The sequence below is a fragment of the Pistacia vera genome, unplaced genomic scaffold (genome assembly GCF_008641045.1).
Source record: "Pistacia vera cultivar Batoury unplaced genomic scaffold, PisVer_v2 Contig372, whole genome shotgun sequence".
Classification (NCBI taxonomy): domain Eukaryota; kingdom Viridiplantae; phylum Streptophyta; class Magnoliopsida; order Sapindales; family Anacardiaceae; genus Pistacia; species Pistacia vera.
Window position 1 is genome coordinate 570,962 of NW_022196193.1, and position 23,650 is coordinate 594,611.

The 23,650-nt window shown below is 35.5% G+C and overlaps 2 protein-coding genes across 2 annotated transcripts; both read right to left on the bottom strand.

Annotated features, from left to right (window-relative positions):
- Positions 1 to 10,153: 10,153 nt before the first annotated feature.
- On the bottom strand, positions 10,154 to 12,286 carry LOC116140391 (F-box/LRR-repeat MAX2 homolog A-like). The gene has a single exon (XM_031426032.1). The coding sequence runs from the start codon at positions 12,230 to 12,232 to the stop codon at positions 10,154 to 10,156; it is 2,079 nt and encodes a 692-aa protein (XP_031281892.1). The 5' UTR covers positions 12,233 to 12,286.
- A 5,653-nt stretch (positions 12,287 to 17,939) lies between these two features.
- Positions 17,940 to 21,200, bottom strand: LOC116140442 (peroxisome biogenesis protein 7). Its single transcript, XM_031426071.1, has 3 exons — positions 19,698 to 21,200; positions 19,545 to 19,607; positions 17,940 to 18,040 (listed from the first exon to the last, which is right to left on the bottom strand). Exon 1 carries the CDS (start codon positions 20,921 to 20,923, stop codon positions 19,970 to 19,972), a length of 954 nt encoding a protein of 317 aa, XP_031281931.1. The 5' UTR covers positions 20,924 to 21,200; the 3' UTR covers positions 17,940 to 18,040; positions 19,545 to 19,607; positions 19,698 to 19,969.
- Positions 21,201 to 23,650: the final 2,450 nt, after the last annotated feature.

Genomic DNA, 23,650 nt, shown 5'->3' on the forward strand with positions numbered 1-23,650 from the left:
AATGACGTATCATGTTTGGAATGTGGTGTTTAGGAAGGATATCTTATTAGTCAAATGGATTCACACATATAGGCTTCGTGGCTGTAGCTTCTTAAAGATCTGTTGTAATCAATTGAATGTGGCTGAAATTCATTCTTAGAGGGTAGATTACTCTTAGGTTAGGGGTCTCCAGGTTAGAGTTTCTCCTAGGTTTGATTACAGGTCTGTTTTTTTTTTTTTTTTTTGTCTTGAGAAGAGGGACTTGAGCTTGTGTAAAGAGATTGAGTTGTAATCTGGATATTTGAATTGATTAGTGCAAAGAGCCCCATTAGTTGTGGAGCTCAACATAGACGTAGCATATTCACTGTTGAATAGGTGAACCATAATAATTCTTGTTTGTTATTTGTGTGTGTTTGCTTTGATTTGTTTGCAAGAACTGTTTTTGGTAGTTAATTAGATCAAATCACAATAGTAGTATCAAAGCTAGAACTTCTAAGGTTACTCTTTCTTGAATTCTTTTGGGTAAATCAAATTGAGCTTCTCATATTTTAGGGTTTCGTAGAAATTTTGGGCTTTCTTGATCTGATTGTTCCTTAGCACTATAGGGCTCTTAGATATTATATTTAAGTCAAAAGATTCTCCAATTAAAAAATTTCTCTTGAAGATCTAAGGTTTACTGAAATTTTTTGGGGGCTTTGAAATTTGACTACTCTTAGATAATCTAGGGTTCTTGCTTTGTTCAATTAGTGTTTCAATCGTTTGAGATCAGAATCAATTTGTAGATTATAGGGTTCTTAGAGTGATCAACATTGTCTAACAAACACCTCACTATGAGTACCACACAGATGGAAATTTCCCAATACGATGGGAAAATTGACTTTAACAGCTAGAAGAAGAAGATGAAGGCATTGTTGTCGCATAACAAGGTTGCAATTGCTCTGGAGAAAGACTCAATGAAGTGGCGAGAGGAAAAACTAAAGAAAAAGGCTGAGGTTGATAAGAAAGCCTACAATCTGATTGTGATGAACCTTTCAAACAATGTGCTGAGGAAGGTAGACGGTATGGAAACTTCTCTCACTTTATGGGGTAAACTTGAAACATTGTATGCTTCAAATTTAGTTTTTCTTAAAGGTGCATTCTTCTCTTATAAAATGGATAACTCAAAGTCTTTAGAGGATAATTTGGACGAATTTCTGAAAATGACTATAATTCTAAATAGAACAGATCATGAGTTAGGTGATACTAGTTTAGCAATAATTTTATTGAATTCCCTAACTGATAAGTACCTAGTTGTTAAAAATGCACTTCAATACACTAATATTGTACCCAGTGTTGACCTAATAATTGATGAATTAAAAGCTAGAGAATTAGAGTTAAAGGTCCAGAAGAGGAATGGCAATAATTTGTTTGTGAAGGGTAAAGTAGACTTAGGGCAGTCAGGGTATAACATGCAGTGTAATAATGGCTCAAAGAATAAGAAGAAAGGGAAAGGTGTTAGTAAAACAAAAGGGGAGACTATGAAGTGTTTTTACTGTAACAAAATTGGGTATTTAAAGAAAAATTATCTTAAGTGGATTAAAAAGCAAAAATAAGGAAACACTGAGAGTAATGTAGCCTCCACTAGTCATGACATTGTTGTCTCGGATGTCCTCACCGTGTCTAGATTAGACCAGATTTAAGAGTGGGTCCAAGACTCAGGGTGTTCCTTCCATATGAGCCCAAATAAGGAATGGTTTCAAGAGTTTAGGGATGATGAACACGAGACTATCTTCATAGGGAATAATAATGCATGTAAGTTTAGAGGAATAGGTAACAGAACCTTAAAACTGGAAGATAGTAAACTAATAAGGTTGTCTAAGGTTAGGTTCATTCCTGAACTAAAAAGAAACTTAATATCCCGAGGAACTTTAGATGAAGCTGGCTATTGTTATAGGGCAGAAAATGGTTGCATCAATGTATACAGGAATAACAACTTAGTGTTAAGGGGGTTGAAAAGAAATGGGTTGTATATTTTTTGTGGGGACTATTACTCTAGGAAAAACAATAGTGCACTGATTTCTTCAAACCTGAATGTAATGGAAAAATAGCATCTAAGATTAGGTCACATGAGTCAAAGGGGGTTGGATCTCTTAGGTCAACAAGGGCTATTTGGCAAAGATACTATTAAATCTTTGGATTTCTACGAAACATGCGTGCTAGGCAAGCAACACAGGGTTAGTTTCACAAAAGGAACCCATCTAGTTACTAATTGTCTAAAATAGCTTAATGCTGATTTATAGGGACCTGAACAGGTTAGGTCCCATGGAGAAAATAGTTATTTCCTCTCGAGGGTTAAGGCTCTTAGGTTGATAATGGTATGGGGTTTTGTAATGCGGAATTTGATAAGTATTGTATGACCAGGGAATCCTAAGGCATAGGACAATTAGGAGAATAACCTAGCAAAATAGTTTTGCTAAAAGAATGAATAGAACTCTCCTAGAGAAGGTAAGATGTCTCCTACTTACCTCGGGTCCGCCTAAGTCTTTTTGGGGAGAAGCCCTTACCACTGCTACATACTTAATAAACAGAAGCACATCTAGTGCCATAGATTTTAAGTGCCCAAAATCAAAATGGTTAAGGAGAGATTTGAACTTAAGCTATCTGAAAATCTTTGGGTGTGTTGCTTATGCACACACAAATGATAGGAAGTTGAAACCTAGGTCTATAAGGTGTGTATTCCTAGGATACCAAGAAGGAACCAAGGGTTATAGGCTGTGAGATAGAGATACATTAGTGGTTAAAGTCATAATTAGTAGAGATGTGGTGTTTAATGAGAATATTTTTCCATGTAAGTCTACTATCAAGACTAAAACTGATCTAAATGATAATGCCACTAAACAAAATCAATTGGATGTTACTCCAATTAAGGTGGAGTCAACACCACAGCAAACTGAACCATCTCACCAAGATTTGGAACCTGAACCAGAGGCTGAAACCATATCACATGACCTTGTTCAAGCTGAAGATGTAGAAGAACCTCAACAAGATGACCTGTCGCATTACCAACTGACAAGAGACAGAACTAGAAGGGAAATAAGAACCCTAGCTAGGTTTTCATATGCAGATTTATTCTACACAACTTTGCTTACAGGTACAAAAGTCCAGAAGTCTGAACCAGAAACATATGATGAGGCCATAAGGTCCAAAGAGAAAGAGAAATGGAAATCAGCAATGGAGGAGGAGATGCAGTCCCTAAAGGTAAATGGCACATGGTCTTTGGTCCCTAAACCCAAAGACCATAAACTTGTGGAATGCAAATGGCTATTTAAATACAAAAAAGGTATGTCTCCTACTGATCTTCCTAGGCATAAGGCTCGTTTGGTTGCTAAGGTCTACACTCAGAGGGCTAGAATAGATTTTAATGACATTTTTTCACCTGTTGTTAAATTTAAAACAATTAGGTTAATGCTTGCTATAGCAGCTCACCATGATTTAGAAATTGATTAACTAGATGTTAAAACAGCATTTCTACATGTGAACTCGAACAAAAAATCTTTATGACTCAACCTGATGGATTCTTGGACAAAAAATTGCCTAATCATGTTTGCATGTTGCATAAATCATTGTATGGTCTAATGCAATCACCTAGGCAATGGTATAAATGGTTTGAAACCTTTATATTAAGTATTGGATTTTCTAGGAGTGAGTATGATAGCTGCTTTTATTATGCTTCCACTAATGATATGCCTATTTACTTGCTTTTATATGTTGATGATATGTTCCTAATTAGTAAGTCTAAATCCAGGATAAGTGAATTGAAATCAAAACTGAATTATGAGTTTGATATGGAAGATCTAGGGTCTAATAAGAAGATTTTGGGAATGATAATAGATAGAAATAGAAAAATGCATGAGTTAAAGGTTCATCAATTGTCATATCTAAAAAAACTGGTCATGAAGTTTGGCATATCTGATTCTAAACTTGTTATGCTGTTAGCAAGTCATTTTATCCTAAGTAAATTATAGTACCCTAAATCTGACATAGAGATGATTAGAGTGGAAAATATTCCTTATTCTAATGTTATAGGGTCTGTAATGTATGTCATGATTAGTACAAGACCTGACTTAGCATTTGCAATTTCATTACTTAGTCGGTTTATGTCAAATCCAGGCAATGAACATTGGGTTGCATTGAAATGGGTGTTGAGATATCTTAATGGTTCCTCACATGTTGGTTTAAATTACTTTAAAAGAAGTGACTCACTTGATCTTGTAGGTTTTGTAGACTCTGATTTTGTAAATGACAGGGATACAAGGAAGTCTACAACATCCTATCACTTTACCCTAGGGAGAAACTATGTTAGTTGGAAGTCACAACTATAGCCACTTGTAGCCTTGTCCACAACAGAGGCTGAATATGTGGCAGTGGCTATGTGGCAGTGGCTAATGTCTTTAAAGAGGTCTTATGGCTCTAAAGAATCTTGAAGGAAGTTAAGCTAGTAGGTAGTGTTGCCACTGTGTATTCAGACAGCCAGAATGCCATCCACCTGAGCAAGAACCCCATCTACCATGAGAGAACTAAACACGTAGATGTCAGATTTCATTTTGTAAAGGATCTGGTTACAAAAGGGGTAATTGACCTCAAGAAAATTCCAACCAAAGACAACCTTGCTGAAATGGGCACCAAGGTGATTATAGCTACAAAATTCAAGCATTGCTTGGATTTATTGCATATTGCCTAGAAGCCATGGAAAGAGCTGAGAAGAAATCTGATGATTTGGTCCTCTGCACTACTGAAAACTGCTACATTAGTTCAAGAGATCTGACTTCTAGGTGGAGATTGTTGTAAGTGAAGTCAGGAAATGCTGCCATATCTGCCTAAAGTTAAAACACACATCCAGCCATTGATTCCCAATAAGATCTCATACCTCTCATTCAGCCACATCTACAGCAATATAAAAGTAGCCTACTTTTCCCAGATTTCAAGTTAACAAAATATCATATATTCTCTCACTTTTGCTCACGTTTTTGCTGTGTTTTTTGAGTGATTCTTGCTCTGTATTTTTCTGCTCTTCCTAAAGATCTGCTATAATCAATTGAGTGTGGCTGAAATTTACTCTTAGTGGGTAGATTACTCTTGGGTTAGGGGTCTCCAGGTTAGAGTTTCTCCTAGGTTTGATTACGGATCTGTTTTTTGTCTTGAGAAGAGTGATTTGGGCTTGTGTAAAGAGATTGAGTCTTGATTGAGTTGTAATATGGATATTTGAATCGATTAGTGCAGAGAGCCCTATCAATTGCGGAGCTCAACGTGGACGTACCCTATTCACTCTTGAATAGGTGAACCACGGTAATTCTTGTGTGTTGTTTGTGTGTTTGCTTTGATTTGTTTGCAAGAACTGTTCTTGATAGTTAATTGGATCAAATCACAACAGATATTTTATGAGTCAGGACTGGGCCATAGGGCCACGTCAGAGTAGGGCAATGGAGATGGCCTGATTTTTTTAGGGAAAGATTCCCTCTTATTGTGGACCAAGTCCCTTCTATTTCGGGGCCCTTATGGTCTGATAAAATCTTTTGGAAGACCGCGGATGGAAGAAAAACTAGATGCTCCTCATGCCAAACATGGAGGGATTTGTCAACAAGGAATATTGCGGGGCCCTGGTGTTTTATTGTATAGAATAGTACTTGTATCCCACATCACTCTTTTATTCTATGGCTTGCCATCAGAAAGAAATTATTGACTGAGGACCGGATGCAAACTTGGAGTAGATATGAGGATCTTGCTGGCGTATTATGTGGCAATGTCATGGATTCCCATAACCATCTGTTTTTCGAGTGCCGTTCTCCCAGGTCATTTGGAGGAATGCCCGGACCAAAGGTAATTTTTTCACTCCGGTGACTAGTTGGGACAATATTATCACTTGGTCTACAAACAATTTCAAAAGGAGAAACATTAGAGCTATTATAAGTCAGTTTCTGCTTGTGGCGACAGTGTACTTAGTATGGAAAGAGAGGAATCTACGCCTTTTTCAAGGAAAAGCCAAGAGCCTTGAGTTAGTGAAGCGACAAGTCATAGAGGTTGTTAGACTTCGATTGTGCAGCTTGCATTTTAAAAATACGGGAAGAATCTAGAGAGTGGTGGAGGAATCAAATCTTCCCAAGGAATGTGTTTATGAAATAGTTCATAGGTCTCACTGATTTGCAGATGCATTTTTGAAAGAAATAGGCAGATTGTACAAGAGGTGACTTTTGCGTCATGCTTAAGCTGGTGATAACATTGAAGATTGCCAATGCTATAAAGTCGATATTTTATGAGAGCCTTCAGATCTTTAGTGGGCTGATGCTTGACACTTTGGCTAACTACTATGGCCTTTATGTTTTTTTTGGGTTACTTGATGCTCTTAATTTTACTTATCCATTTTGAATCTCTTATGTTTATATATCAGATTTTTACTTGCAGGTTTATAATGTTTCCTTGTTGGCTGTGCTTCTTCAGATTTTCTGAAGATTGGTGGTTTGGGAACACTAGGTTGTTGAGGTTTAAAGGGGATATAGCTGATGACTGGATTAAGATTTTTCTGATAGATATGGTTATGATGGTGGGCTGCCTCTTGTTCTTTGCTGGCTATTCTTAAATATCTGATTTGGCTTGCCGTTGTTGGTTGCCCTTCAGCTTGTGTTTTATTTTATTCTCCTTTGCTTGTGCTTTTTTGTTCTCCCCTAGAGTTGGTGACTCAAGCAAATGTTTTTTGGTGCCTGTCAGGCTGCTTTTGGGAATTAGGATTGGGGTTCTTTCCTTTTGTTTTTTGTTTGTACAGATCATCTCTTGGCCCTATCCAAGAGTTTGGATTCTGTATATTATTCTTTATTCTTTATACAATTATCGAGTTTACCCAAACAAAAAAGGCAAAGTTTTCACTTCTTATTCGGAAAAACTATAGAGATGAATGTATATTTCTTCTCCCTCATGGACATCCTGGACATAAACTTTCTATTTTCTAAATTCTCATATGTGTATGATAAAATTTAGACTTAATTTCACAAGGCGTTTGCCGGATCAGTTTGCGCAAGTATCTCAGAACCTTTCCTTATAAAAAGGAAATAAAAGTGAATCTTTATTTATTAGTGTTATATCTAAGAATTTTATTAGATATAAAAGAGTAAACAACTGTTCCCACCCAAGGTTTGCCTTAATGACGCTTTCCCACCCAAAAAGTTTAAAAATATCACTTTCCCACCCAAAGTTTATAGTCCGTTAATGTCCCCAAAGTCAATTCCAACTGTTGCCAACAACAAAAATTCTCTTCGAATATTCAATTGAGTCTTCTGTCTCTTCTCTACAAAACTCATCTCACTCTGATACCTGATTTCTTGCTAATTGTCGGTTATCGTAAAACTAGGGTTTTCTGTTCTTAGTTGATTTTTGACTGATCCAGATGGCAAATATTCAATTGGTCACTACCATTAGATCTATAGGCCTCCACTCTACAAAATCTCTCTTATCTTGGCTCCTAATAACTCATCGAACGCCCGACTAAGAAAGTGAAATGTATTTTGGATATTATCGGAATACAAACTTTGGGTAAAAAATGGTATTTTGAAATTTTTTGGGCAAGAAATGTCATTTAGGCAAACCTTGGGTGGGAAAAAAACCGTTTCTATATAGTATAGTAATAATGACATTGTTGCTATTAAATAAAATCAACATCTCTTTTTAGATATTGCATAATATTATAAAAATTAATTTAATACAAACTAGTGTGACAGTCATGCATGATTATCTCATCAACCATTTCAATTTGTTTAATAAATCTTCCAAAGATATCAAATATTATACAAATGAAAAACATATCCTTTATGTAATCTATATAATTCAATACTAAAGAAGTAGGGTTGCCCAAATAAGCAAAGAACGTGGCAAAGCATTGGGGTACGTGTAATAGAGTGTCCGAGGGAGCAAAATTTTGTAGTTTTGTTGTCATCAATTTACACCATCAGTTTGTGTGGCTTTCAAATGAACACGTTCTTATTTATTTCTTTAACAGATTCTTCAATAAAGTCTCTTCATCATACTTTGAAACTAGACTATCAATATAAAGTATAAACCACTGTTTAGGTTATCCTATTTCTGTACGTGACTTACCAAAAAAAACTTTATATTATAATTTAGGAGTGAAGACAGCAGCATCCATCAATTAAAAAAGTTAGGACAAACCCAGAAGTCCAGTGGCTCTTATACGTTGAAACTAGACTATCAAAAAAAAAAAAAAAAAAAAATGCTCTGGGTCTAAACTTTATATCACATAGCCTGATACCCCATTTTGGGCCAAACGCATTTTCCCACCTAAGGTTTGACGAATCAACTCTTTCCATCCAAGTTTTGAAACTATTAACGTTCCACTCTATTTTAAATTTCAACCGTTTAAACTTGACCATCCAGATAATGGCCAATGTTGTTGGCCGCGAGGCAAGGCCAAGCCATCGCGGCAGCCGCGCAGCCAATGCTAGGCTTTCGCGGCAGTTGCCTGGGCAATGGTTGATGCAGCTTACACTACAGCAAGGACACTACAAGGCCATTGGTTAGTCACCATGATTTCTTTGTCATATTTTAGGTTTGCTTGGGTTCTAGACCTATAAATTTTGGATTTTGATTTTATATTTTTTATCATTGTGACGTGGTTGGAGATGTAGGATGAGGTGAAGTTTTGATTTTGATGTGTTTAGAGATAGTTGATGATGCAAAGTTTAGATTTTGTGTATTATTGAATGATTTTTTTTTTTTTTTGGTTTTAAATGGGAGTTTGTTATATTAATTGTATGTATTTGATAATTGTAATTGTCAATAAACTATAAATTGAGGCTTCATTTTTCATTAAAAAAATATACAATAAATGAGAGAGGAAATATGATTTAAACACAGGGAAATAAAGACATCTAGTATCTATCAACACTTTATGACTTTAACTTTATATTTATAACATGTTACCAATTGAATGAATTTTTAGTACTTTATATCTTGATGAAATGACATTAAGTTAGTGGATATTAATGTTGACCATAGTACTAATATTATTAAATATGTATATATTTTACAATTCATTAAGGTTTACTAAGGTAATTAATGATATTTAATACCTCTAATTACCATTCATTAGAAAACCGTTTTGGTTTATTTTATGTTTGTATTAATGCTTTAGTTTATTGTACTAAATACTTTGGATGAAGATTAATAATTGTCTATCTTTAATTCTTAATATTGACTAATATTTTTTAATTAATTTTTTCGACAAAAAACATAGTTATTTTGTATTTATTTTCAATTTGATGGTGAAATTTTCACATTTTAAACTTTGATTATTCATATAGCTTTACAAGGTTATGGAAGTTGGAATGAGAATGAGGAGCTTTTTCTTTAATGTTTTGTTTTGTTTTTTTTGTGCATATATACAATGAAGAATAGCCCTGGTTGCTCTATTGGTTATTGAATGTTTGAATTCTATCTATTTTCTTCGTTGTTCCTTGGCAATAATTCTATCTTTCCAAAACAATGCTTTAACCATGAAATTTCAGGACTTCGATCCGGTTAGAGAATGTTCTTCCCGGTAACGTTAGACAATTAATATAATCATTAAAGGTGAATTTGTTGAATTAAAATCTAAAATATATTTATACATGAAACCTAATCTTGATGCACCAATAATCCCAGTTTTGTTTGAATATGAATACAGCAACATCAACTAGAAATCACAAGTCAATTTGATGTGTAAGCTTAGTAATTTGGAGAAATTTATTGCTTAATGTATAAGCTTTAAACCAAATTAGTAGTACTATAGTGCTGAGACTGTAACTTAAATTTCTGTACATTATAATTAAAATGCTTTCAAAACCAATGGATGCTCCAGTCATTCATCAAAGAACATTCTAAAAACAATAACACGCTCATATACCATTGATTCTTATTCCAAATTTAATGGTTGAAACCTATATATACAACCACCTGTGGGAGATTCTATTGCAAACTTCAATTCCTAGATTTTGGATTGACTTTAAAAGCTTATATCAGAATTGTGTTTTTAATACAGAGTATTTTCCCAGACGTATGGAATCCAATTTTTTTACTTATTCTACGTTCATTACACCCTTTATTAAGCAGAAAGTAATTCAACATAAGCTAAGTAAGCTATAAGTTGAAAATTTTAGTCAGGAATTTGACGCCTGTTGAGCGCATCCTCAAATCGAGAACACGAATATACTCTCATCTCTGTGGTGGTATCATCCTCTGGTGCAGGATAGTAATCTTCTCTGAGTTGTACATCTCTGAGAGTTGGTATTTTGAGAAAGAACATCATGAAGTGTTCATTGGCCGTCCCATGGATGATAAGTGTTCGAAGATTTCGACATTGTGCAAGCAATCCTGCAGCGGGAAGAGAAAGGGTTCTCTGATTGACATCTATATCTTGTGGAGGCCAATAGTTGAGCTCCTTGAGATTCAAACCATCAATCCCATTCAAGTAAAATCGCTCCCACAAGCTCAAATCTGCATGCCCTACGGGAGCTGTAAGTGCAAACCCTATGGCATCAGCACAGTCTAATTTCATCTTTGAAAGTTGAGGATAGCAAACAAGAGAGCTTAATCCAAATGCAGGCATTGAAGGTCTAGGTTGATACCTACAATCACCTGCAATTTTTATATGAACCTCTTCGAGCATAGGACATTCTTGTAGTCCTGCTAAAGGTAATGGGATCAGCAGCTGACCAACAGCAATCCAAAGCGAAAGATGTTGCAGATTGGCCCAATTTTTAGAACAGAAATCATTACCATTTCTATCGGAATGTTTGGATTTCTTATTCGAGCTTGTTTCTTCCGATATGATGCTTCGTTTTTCTGTTTGGAAATTCTTGAATTCGGCAGGTAATTTGCTTGAGGTGCTCGCTTCTCCTTCTGGTTGGTTAACACTTTCCCACACACAATCTATGTGTAATCGTTGTATCTGGTCTTGAATTGGTTCCAAAGCCTTCAATGAGGAAACAGCACTGAGATTTTTGCAGAAAGATATTTTCACATCAATCAAAGTTCTCCGAAGAATGTGAGAAAAGTTCCACATTCCTATTTCTGTGATCCTGTTGCAACCTTGAACCTCAAACTTAGTGAGTTTAGAACAGCCAAGAGAAATATCAATCAATCCAGAATCGGTTAAATCAGCACAGTTCTTGATTGACAAGGATTCCAGCCTTCTGCAAAGAGCAACCCCATCCGGCCAGCAATCTAAAGCTTTACAGATTCCATGGAAGTGTCCCAGCTTCAAAGACTTAAGCCGTGGACACTTGGAATTAAGCAATTCCTGGGCGGGCCAAGTGTTTCCAACATCGTTACAAACGTCAAGAACTACCTCTTCAAGCAATGGAAGACCTGTAAAGAAGTCTCCAAGTGCCGTATGGCGGATCATAGCATCTTCAAGTGCATAGCCGTCATCGTCACGATCAGCCCCGGTATTAGATGAGGATGTGGTATCAACAAGGTGAAGAAGGGAAAGACGGGGACAATTTGAAGCAATAGAAATCAAAGTTTCATCGCCAATAAAGCCAATGAATCTATGATCAAATATACATGTAGCAAGCAATTCACGGAGATTAGGACAAGCACCAGTGATGTCTAGAAGTTGATTGGACTTAAATCCCTCAGAAAGAGAGAGGATGTTAAGATGAGAAAGAGAAGCTGCAATGGTGGGGTATGCTTCAAGTACTGGCGGTACATCTTCCGTCCAGCAGTAAAAATGAGCGAGATCAAGTGAAGCAAGTGAATGACAATGCTCAAACAATGCAAGAAAGTCAGAACCTAGAGGAGCATTAAACCGCTGATGATAGCGAACAAGTTTAACATGAGTTAAATTAGGCCATTGAGGAACAAGTAAATGAAGGATTGGAGGGTTTCGGACATAGACGGTTAGAGAAACGACTGATGGAAAGGAATTACCGAGGATTTTGGCAAGGAGAAGTGGTTGATTGGAGACGTCTAAAAGAGGGTATCCCCAAGGGGAGAGCAAAGAGAGGTCAAGATTGGTGATAGCTTTAAAGCAGACAGGGACAAGGTAGAGATCACGAATATTGCCACGGAGAACGAGGGATTTGCGAGTTGATCGTTCTAGTTTGCACCATTTACGGCACACAAGAGACATGGCATTGCGAGTACGGGTATCAGAAACTAAGGAAAATATATTTGAGAGAATGGCATCGGGTATGTCACAGAAATGAACTTCATTTTGGGTTGCGGCCATTTTGGCATATATTACTGCATGCCCTTTGGCTGATCACTCTTGAAATAAACACAACTCAACTGTAAAACAGGTTAGAAATCCCAAGCTGATGAAGATCTTGAGACTCCTGTGTTAATAAATATACTATCTTTCTCTGTAGTGATGAAGAGAGAGGACAGAGAGATAGCAAAGAAAGTGAGCATATATATCTTTGATAAAATAATATTCAACGACTGAGACATAGGGTCTTTATATACAAGGGGATAAGGAGAATTAGTACGGAGGAAAAGGAGGAATGAGAATGAAGGAAGATAAGGATTCAAGAAAGAAAATAAAAATAGGTGGCAGGGGGGAGAGAGATGCTGAAGGTACGTATATATTTTATGTGATGTGGAAAGGAAGATAACGTAAGCGTAAGAGAGAAACTAAAACTACTTGAGAAAAGAGAGAGAAGAGGAGGACAGTTACAGTATGTGAGAGTAAAGAAGACGAGTGGTTAATGGGAGAACAGAGAGAGAAAGAATCAATTAACAAGGAATCAAAATGAAGATAAAGATACGGGTTATGGGAAACTGATGGACTGAAGAAACGAAAAGATGTTGATATGCAAAATATGAGATGTAATTCAAGGGTTTAAGATAAAGATACACTTATGGAACTGGTGGCCTTAAGAGCTGAGAGAGAGAGAGAGAGAATGGACGTGGGAACTGGTGGCCTTAAGAAAAGAAGAGTTCATATGTTGTAGCAAATACATACATATTACGTATATTTTGTCATGTGACTGTAAGCCTGAGGATGAAGATAATATCTCTAGTCTTTCCACTTTATATTTCTTTTTCATTTAACCTTCAAAATCTTTAATTCATCACACAAAACTTTGTTGGGATTATTAATTTAACGGACCTTGTTCAATTATATGATAAGATTTGCAATACAATTATCATCTTGGACTTTGATTTTTACAGGGTTATGTATATCTTTTTACAGGGTTTCATTACACTACATTATCATATTAATATTCTGGCATGAAACTTGTAAACTAAAACATAAAATTTATAAGGGTAATATTACATTTATAACCCAAATCTCACGTATTTTTTTTTATAACTTTCGACGTAACAGTTCATAATTATTCAACTCATAAATGGGTTTTGCCTGTCTGTTATGGATCCCATGAGCACAATTATAAGTTATCACATTGAGTTTGTGAAAAAAAAAATTTGTAAGATTTGATTGTGAGTTAATCTTTATTAAATTTATAATACTACAATTTTATATGGTTGTATCATAACCATAATTCTCGTTCCAAACTATTGGATCATAGCCCAATGATAGATAAACAGAATAATATTATTCGATAATGAAATACAACTCTACGTCATTACATATCAAAAACACGTATAGAATCTAACAAAGTAAAAATACGAGTGTCAAAACTTTATGAGTAAGGACCAATTCGTGGCACCAAAATACTGAAAGAATGTGTGAATATCATAAATCTTGTGGCAACCCTCGAAACTATAAGGGTGGGGACCCTTTGCTTATTTTGTATTGGTTCAACCGTTCAAGAACATATCAGCAAATTTGAAACCTTAAGGCTCTGTTTGGTTCACAATTTTGTGTTTTTGAGAAAAGTTTTTTGAAAAAAGTTAAAAAATGTGTTGAATTGAACGGGTATTACGATGTAAGATTTACAAATTGTAAATACCCCCTATGTTTGTTTTTTTATAAAACACCCCTTATAATAAAACATTAAAAGTTAATAAAAATACCCCCAATCCACCCCTCAAATACGGACAACCGGCCACCACCGCCGGAGGGTGGCCGGAGTCGCCGTAACAAAAATATTAAAAATATTTAGGGGTATTTAATTGAATTAACAAATTTAGGGGGTTTAAAAAATATTGAATAAAGTTGAATAATATTGTGAGTTTTTTGGTATTGTACTGTTTAACTTTTTTGGGAATACTAAAAGTAGTATTCCTAAAATCCAACCAAACGAAGCCGAAGATTCTTTCTTTACTTTTTGGGACAGTAGATATAGAAAAAGACATTTTGACCCCCTAATTTTGATGAAAAGACTTTTGTCCACTTATTAGATAATTAAAACGACGATTAATGAGGATTAAAACGTTACTAAAATATTATATAAGATTAAAATGGTACTGAACCTATACCTTAGGAATTAACTTTTATTTTCCCAATACACATTGAGAAATTACTAAAAAAGTTTATTTTTTTTTTCATTTATTTATATTTTGCGATGAAAAGATGAGATTGAATATCTAATATATAAAATAAAAATAGGTTTATTAATACTCCACACTGAACATCTAACATATATAAAATAAAAACGGATCTATTGACACTGCACTAATGTACTAATTAAAAAACCTCAAATTTTTATAATGACAAATTTGTCCCTATAGTAAATTATAAAAATCAACTATAATTTTATATTCTTTACAAATGTTTTGGACATCCCACTATTATCTCATAAACCCTAATTTTTTATGCTATTTTCAAATCATTTTCGAGCAAAAAGTTTAGAGAGAAGATTTGGGATTTGGATACAAAATTTTAAGTTTTTAATAGCTTCAATATGAATTTATTGTTATTTTTTCTTAAAAGTATTGGTATCTATTTTTAATCTATATTTTTTATGTTTGTTTAACTGTATTATGTTTTTGGGATTTTTTTAAGAATTTTTTTAGCTTTAATTTTTTTCTAAACTTTCAATTTAATTATCTAAAATTTTATTTTAAGAATAAAGATGATGGCGACTATATCACATAATTAAAAGGAATAAAATGTTAACTCTTTAAAATATATTAAAAAAAAAATGGAATGAAGGGCACTTGTATAATTTATGGGGTGTAAAAAATTTTTAAAAAAAATTTAAAACTTTAAAATGGGGTGTCTTAAGAAACGGTGCTTTTTTAGTATATTAATAAAGTATCAATAGCTCCACTCATAAAGAAGGCTTACACCAAATATTTTACTAATAAAGATAGGTTGATAAACTTTTTTCGTTAACTTTTTTTCACAAACGTGATATAATAGCTCACAATTAGTTAGACATGATTCATTATTGGAGAGATAAAACTCATTATAAACTGACTAATTGTGAGCTATCAAGTAGTGTTTGTGAAAAAAAAGTTAGTGAGGATGGTATTACCTATATTTCACATTAACTTGCATACAAAACTTGAACCATAGTCATTTGCTATTGTTATTATTTTTTCTCTCTCTTTGAGGATTGAACTGAGGCTAGAAGATACCCACCAAGTAGTTGTCAAAATGGAGGAGAGGAACCGTTTGGCATCTGCATAAAAGAAAATTCTGCACATTGAACATTTACACCATAATTGATTCGTATCTTTTGAGCATCAGAATTTGGCTTCCATAAGAATGTGCAAGCGTAATTGTTTAAGATGTTAAATTTTATTGCTATGATTTGCAAAGTTGAGTTAGCAGGCAGGAAAATAGAATAGAGAAATCACCTTCACCTAGCTGTCAACTTGGAGCTATCGCACATCATACAGAATTATACTGAAAGATAAACAACAAATTTTTGTATTTGTAAAAATGAGCTCACAACTTGGCTTGAGAGATTCGGAAAATTTCAAAACATGGAACCCAATAAAATTCTGTACAAGTTCTACAGGGATAGAGACTTCAACCAATTTTTGATCATGCTGTCAATTTCTCTTCAACGATATGACAGCACATAATATAAAGAAGGAAGAAGAAGAATCCTTCACTTTAAGAAAAAAACACTAAGCACAATTTAAATAAGAATCCTTCACTTTTAAGAAAAAAACAAGAAAGAAAGAAGAATCCTTCACTTTAACTTCAAACTTTCAAACTTTTCATCATTTAAATGCCTATTAACATAACACAACATTCTATAGGACAGACAGACTCATTCTAGAAGTTGCTAGGCTAAAACTCTTAATTTCTATCCCAGGGTACTTGCAAGTTGCAATCTGATGAGACCCATATGATGAGGGTGTGGGAAATAGAAAGGAGCTACCAGGAAATTTCCATGGGTTTTCACGGAGACAGGTGGCGATTCTGGGTTGGGACAGCAAATGAATTCAGTTAGGGAGAGAGAGAGAGAGAGAGCTGGAGGAAAAAAAGAGAGAGAGAAAGCAGACTAGGGCAGAGAAGAAATTGGGGAGGAACTAGCGCTCAGAGTCTAGTAAATAGGGAGGAGCTGGCCCTCAAAGTCCAACACTATCTTGGGTTCTTTTGTTTGAGTTTTGATTGTGTAGTTGATAGTTTTTGTTAGTTCATTTGACTCTGTAGTTTGTTTGTTAGAATATCAATGGCTTCCGTTTGGTTCAAAATTTGGGGGTTTTGAGAAAAGTTTTTTGAAAAAAATTAAAAAAAAATTGAATTGGGCGGGTATTACGATGTAGAATTTATATATTAATAAAATACCCTTTATGTTTATTTTTTTATAAAATACCCCCTATAATAAAACATTAAAAGTTAACAAAAATACCCCTAACCCACCCTCAAACACCCCCAGTCGGCGACCACCACCAGAGGTGGCTGGAGTCGCCGTATGGGTGCATGACCGGTTGGATCTTGCCGGTCATGCGTCGCTATGGCCTTTTCCGACCAGATCCACGGTGGATCTAATCGGAAAAGGCCAGATCTACGGTCAGGACGGCCAGATCTGGCCATATTTGCTCTCAACGACGGCCAACAAACGGTCATCGTTGATGGTCAACGACAACCGTTTGTTGGCTGTCGTGACCGACTGTTACGGCCAAAGATCTGGTCGTCAACGGCTAGATCTTTGGCCTTAGATCTGGCCTTTTCCGGCCAGATCCACCGTGGATCTGGACGGAAAAGGCTAGATCGGCGCACTACCGGCCAGATTCAGCCGGTAGTGCGCCATCCTACCAGATTCAGATCATTTTCCGGTGGTGGTGGCCGGAATCTGGTAAATGTGGATTATTGGGGTGTTTTTGTAATTTAAAAAAAAATATTTAGGGGTATTTAATTAAATTATCAAATTTAAGGGGTTTAAAAAAAGTTGAATAATATTGGGACTTGGGAGTAGTATTCCTAAAAATCTGAGTTTTTGGGTATTTTACTGTTTAACTTTTTTTGGAAATACTAAAAGTAGTATTCCCAAAACTGGAAAAAACGCAGCCAATACAAGTGACTGTTATTTTCTGGGTTTTGGGCTACTGTTTGATGATATTTTTGCTGGGTTTATCTTGATTGCAGTTCACTGTTCTTGTTGTGGTTGGATTGAGCTGGGAGAGGTTCCTATCACAATCCTTCAAATATTTAAATTCACTGATTGTTAGATGGAAAAGAATGATTACAGGAAACAGTCCAACCAACAAATAATTGACTAGTAGAATTACATTTAGAGTTCTTGTTAGGTAAAATCACATACTACAATTTGAAAAGACTCTTGTCCCCTTGCTAAAAGTAGGAAGCAGTCACTACGCTGCAAGTAGGAGGCAGTCACTACAGAAGGCTTTTCGTATTACAACATAGAGCACAACCAGAGTTTGCTCAATCCACATAAGCCTATACCATGAAAATAAGAAACTGGTAATGGTGATAGAAAAAACAAGGTTTGTGCCTCCTTATAACTCCAATCTATTTCAGCATTTTTAGATACCCAATTGTTTATGGATGACCATCCAACTTGCAAGAATATATCCAACAACAGAGTTTACAACCTCTTTCCTTATTTTCACCAGTCAGTTCTCAAGCCAAGACCTCTTATCACCAGAACTTACATCTCACAACAGCCACTCCAAACTGAATTCTCACATGCCCATATAACTTTGTTCGCTGAAAAAATCCCACAATTAGTAGAAACAACTATGAGTTCATCAAAGTATCTTATCAACATTTGTAATTTTATACCTGCGACTTGGTATTTCAAAATCATGATGGTACTCAAACCTTCATATCTAAGACACGTCTAATATCACAATCACAGGTCAATCCTCCAAGAAAATAGCGACTTGCCATATAAGCTATAGGAGTTTGTATATATATACACGTCAGCCTATTTAATTCAACCCAAGAAAACACAGACACACCATAGAATGGATTACAAAATAAATTTCAATTGAGCAGCTAGACATATACATTTTCAATAGAACATGAACTACAATTAAATGAACCAGAAAACCTTTTTCCTTTGGCAGATTTGAGTAACATGAAGTAAAATTACTTCTTGGCTTTTCTGATTCATGACAGGACTAGAGCACAACCCAAAAAAGTGATCACTCAGGCTAAACCAAGCAAACATAAGCTTCAATTGACCACCTCAGAAATAAGATAGAATTTATTGGTCAAGAGGAAAACTGCTTTAACAGTAAATTTTATATGTAGGCGGTTTTCAAATTAGTGCACCCTCCATAATTGTAACCTGTAAAAGCTCTTTATATTTTGAGTGCTTCAACATTTTATAGGTACAACAAGACCTATTTAACTTCAGAGAGCAAGACAGTCAAACCTAGCCTGAGATCATTAGAAAAGCCTCCAAGTACCATCAAAACTAAAGATTGCTCGATGTAAAGTTATTCTTAAATTGAATAACTCTACAAATTAGTACTATCAATCAGCTGTAAATCCAGGTAGGTAGTTATCCTAGAATTTCCAAGCACTTCCCAAGTAACGCTCCTTTATATTAAAGAAAACAAGGATTTTTTTGTTTCAAAGTTCTGAAGTTTTGAAGTTGTACTTGATAGTCAAAGAATGAAACATCAAACCCATATCAGCATTTCATTGCCTAGAAATTGATGAAATTGGGGGCAGCACTATTGTTTACCAGCAGTATGCCAACCCTAAAGAACCCAGGGAAGGGAGACCCCAAAACAGTCAAAGAGCAAGTCTTCTTTTCACCATGAAAGGCTATTCAAAAGTAGAACACATCCAATCATTTATGATTAGCTAAAAAGACCCCAAAACTGTACAAACCTTAACATTGTTTACCCTAATAGGTACTTTATACACGGCTAAATGTGTCCAAACCAAACCAGAATTGAACATTTAGGACAACCAACATAAGTCAAATAATTATAATAAGAAGAGTACTTAACAAACAACTAGGTTTTTGTATGCTTCAATCTCTCAAACTTGAAATTCTTTCAACTAAAGAACCAGGAACTGAAATTCACAGCTCTATGACAAATAAATAGCAAAAAACTCGGCAACTAATTGGAGCTCTATACGCTGCATTCATGTTAAAGTTTGACAATGATTTGGTGGTTGCAGTTTATCAAACAAACCATTATTTCTCAAGACTCAATACAAGGTATAAAAGCAGGTTTCAGGTAGAACTTACAAGTTACAAATGTTCTGTAGCATACATACAACAGCCGAAAGTCACACAATAAGAAACCCCATTCTGCATAAGAAACTAGTGTATGAACCCATAATAAATTTGTATTATTAAACAAGAAACTAATAACAAAAAAATCCAACTCACTTCTTGTACCTGGCATTGACAATTTAGACTTTGGAACTTGAGAATCTACAACTACAAGTCATTCAACATTAAACAAAGTTATGACATCAAGGTTTATTCACTTCAACAAGAGCGCTGCAATTTGTTTGTTTCATATATATATATATATATATCACAATTTACTGAGGTCCAATTGCTAACCTCCAATTAAGCATCACATTCAACATGTTTATAAAAGTATGTTAATGTATAACAAAACCAAAATCAAAAAACAAAAACAAAAACAAGTATTCTCGTTTGATTCAAACCGCTCTCGGGTCCATTCCTTGTTGCCACACATAAACGAGCTCATCCCAGCCAGTACTCGCCAACAAGCCCTCAACAAGCACACTCATATCAACCCCAACAGCAAACTCAGTATGATGATCATGTCTCCCCACCAAAGAATCTTCCACCATAAAGTCCCACAAACACACACTCATATCGTACGAACAGGACGCCAACAAGTTCCTCCGGTGCGGCGAAAACTTCACTTTACGAACCGCATAGCCGTGCCCGTTCAAAATAGCTATGGGCACTCTGTAACTCCTGACGTCCCAAATTTTAATGCTTTTATCGACTGACGCACTCGCCAGCAAACAATCATCGTACTTGTTCCAATCACACGCCAGAATCTCAAACTCGTGAGCCGGTATAATCATTGTACTCCCCATCTCTCTCACGTCCCAAATACGAAGCGTGCAGTCCCCACTCGCGGAACAAAACACGTCACTGTGGCGTGGGTTCCACGCGGCGTTATACACGCAATACGCGTGTTCTTTAAAAGTACGGACGCTGGTTGGACGGTCAACGGTCCAGAGTTTGACAGTGTCGTCCCAGGAGGAGGTTAAGAATGAGTCGCGGCGCGTAGGGTTGTAATCGGCAGAGTGGACCTCGCGAGTGTGTTCCTGGAGTGAGCGGATGGGGTTGGCGGCAGGTGGGAGGGCGGTGTCGTAGATTTTGACGGAGCCGTCGGCGACGGCGGCGATTAGTAGGGAGTCGTGAGATTCGGACCAGGCGACGTCGTAAACGCCGTCGGCAGTGTCGAATGCCACGATTTCAGAGAGAGTGGGAGAGGTGGGAGAAAGGTCGAGTACGTGGAGACGGCCGTTGCCAAGGATACCAAAGTTCTGGGCCGTGGCGACGGCGAGGCGGGACTCGTAGAAGGGAGAGAATTTGACCGAGTAGCCATTGAAGGGAGTTTTGAAGACGGGCATGGTTGAGTTTGGTTTGGATTGGATTAAATTGAGTTGAGTTGATTGACTTTTTCGATTTTCAATAAGGATCTATTTTGGGGTAAGTTGATTTCGATTTCATCGAGGGAAAAGGATTATGGTAAATGGAGTTTTTCACTGTTTACACGCCTTTTAACAATATTAGTTGGACTCAGTTCTTCTCTATATTAATTATACATACACCCTCTTTTTCAACATACAAAACACATTCTAACTCTAACATCATATTTTCGTATATAACAACTTCAACTAACAAAGTCACATTTTGACCTAAAAACACAATCTCGTTAGCTTTAATCTAACTTTTCGTATAAAGTTAAGAGAAAATGAGTTCTAAACTTAGTATAGTTAGCAAGAAATTTTAGGCCTAACAACAAGTGGTGGTGACTGTGGCCCATTTGAAGAGTTGAAGCCCACGACATTTAGTGGGCTTTAAAGAAGATTAAGAATTCTCAGTCCAATTCAAGCTCAGGTTTACCGGAAATTATAAATTATCATTCAATTATTTAAATTATTGTTTTGGGTTAATGTTGCTTTCTTTGCCATTAATAACTCTGTATCTAAATGGGAAGATATGATAGAACTAAGTTACAGGAAATGCCAATTTGCTTCAATATCTAATCTAATCTAAACTTCTTCAGTGGGCATAAAAGGGATTTTGTATTTGTACAGTAGAAGAAATTGACAGAAATAAAAGCAAACGGGCAGAATGGGTTTGGGTTGCCATAATAATTGGCTTTCTAAAGAGATTTTATAAATACTTGTACTCAACTTGTGGGGGCACTAAAACACACATAACCCGCATTTTTAGAATTCGGTTGGATTCAAGCTGGCCATATTTTGGACCCTTCTCAATCACCCTCATTAATATCCTTTCACCTTTTCTTTTTCCATTTCCATTTCCATTTCCATTATTGTTATTATTTTTCACCCACAGTGTGGTGATGAATTCATTTGTCCAATCACACACGTGATTGTTTTGATTCTGTTTTTATGAAGATTGAACATTGTACAGATAATAAAAGGTTAGGTTAATAGATGAATCAACATTCAAAGTTGATAGAATTTTGTAATTTAGAGAAGAAAGAAAGAAATAGAAAATCAAAACTCCAACCAAAAAACGGTTGATCGGGTAATCAAGGAAATCTACTTTTTTCTTTAAATTTCTGAGTTCAAATCTTGAGACTATTCATCATAATAACATTATGGTTTATTTGACTATTTAAGTTTATAAAGTGTCCAATAAACTTTAAAAATTAATAAATTAATTAAAATAAACATAAGTTAAATTAAGACGACCACCACGACTAAAAAAAGAAAAAAAAAAAAAAATAACCCACATATGGACCCTCCATCTCCATACTTCACATGTTGCCCACTAACATCTACATCACAACCATTAAATGGGCGGGCCATATTATGGATGGGACATTACTCAAATTAAACTAGCAATCAAACTACTTAAACAGTTTTTAACTACCCTCTTTTCTTATAGAAATAAATAAATAAAAATAAAAACTTAATATGGGCTCTTTAATTTGTCAATACCCATCAAATCAACCAATCAAGATCTTCTTCAAGAGATCAACATGAAGAATTTCTCTTGGTCTAATCATCCTACTTTTGAATTTTATCATTTACTTTGCAAAAGTGAAATGAAATTTTAAGAAAATTTAGGTAGTGTTCAAGTGTTTGAAGGATTTTGATTGAGTTAACGACTTTTTTATCACCTAAATAATAGTTTAATAATAATTTTTCACCCATAGACTTTCAAAATACCATTTTTATTATCCAAATTTATATTCCAGTGGTGAACAGAGAGCAAACTCAATCCAGACTGTTGAGGCTTTTGAAGAGTGAAGGACAATGAGTCTTTTGGTAGCAGAATGTTAGATTTTGATGGATGTGATTGATTGAAATTTAACTTGGGAAGAACAGTTATGCAAACCCTAATTGTTCAATTTTCGGTGATCAACAGGGTTAGCTGGAGTAGGGTTTGAAGGGTTTTGATGAATGATGACCGGAGAAGAGAATGGTGGTGGTGTTGGGTCATAACAATACTAGAATCGAAAACAGAATATAAATTTGAGTAATAAAATAATATTTTAAAAGTTTGTGGATAAGAAAGTGTCATTAAGTCATTACTTGGGTGGGAAAAAATGGTTTACTTGTTTTCATTTGTCTAACATGTGCAAGTGCTTCAAGTTAGGGTTAGAGAATTGAGAATTCATTCAATTTGAAGCAAAAGAAGGTAAGTAGACAAGTGCGATCACTTTGAGTCAAAGCACTTGTTAAAACCTAAAACCAGAAGAGATAAAGTAAAAGGAAGTCTACGTCACACCTCACTTTCCAATGAAAGTCACAACACTATATGATCTTGCTTGGGGATATTGAAAATTGAAAGATCACAAACACCCCTCAAAAGAAGATTTCTCCATACCCCATTTTCACCCAATTCCCAATTCACATCTCTAAACGATAAACCCATTCCATTCTTCTTATTATTCATCAATTGACCCACAATCATGCCCTCCTTTACCTAATCTTGCTGGCTTATTTGGCCCCATTTTGACACATGTCAATCTATGATTGAAGCACGTGTACAAAGTCACCCCCTCTTCAAGAGGGTCTTGTATATGTTTTTTTGCTTACTTGACAGTTCCAATCATGCAATAACATGTGTCACCCATAATTCTCCCAAACCAACCC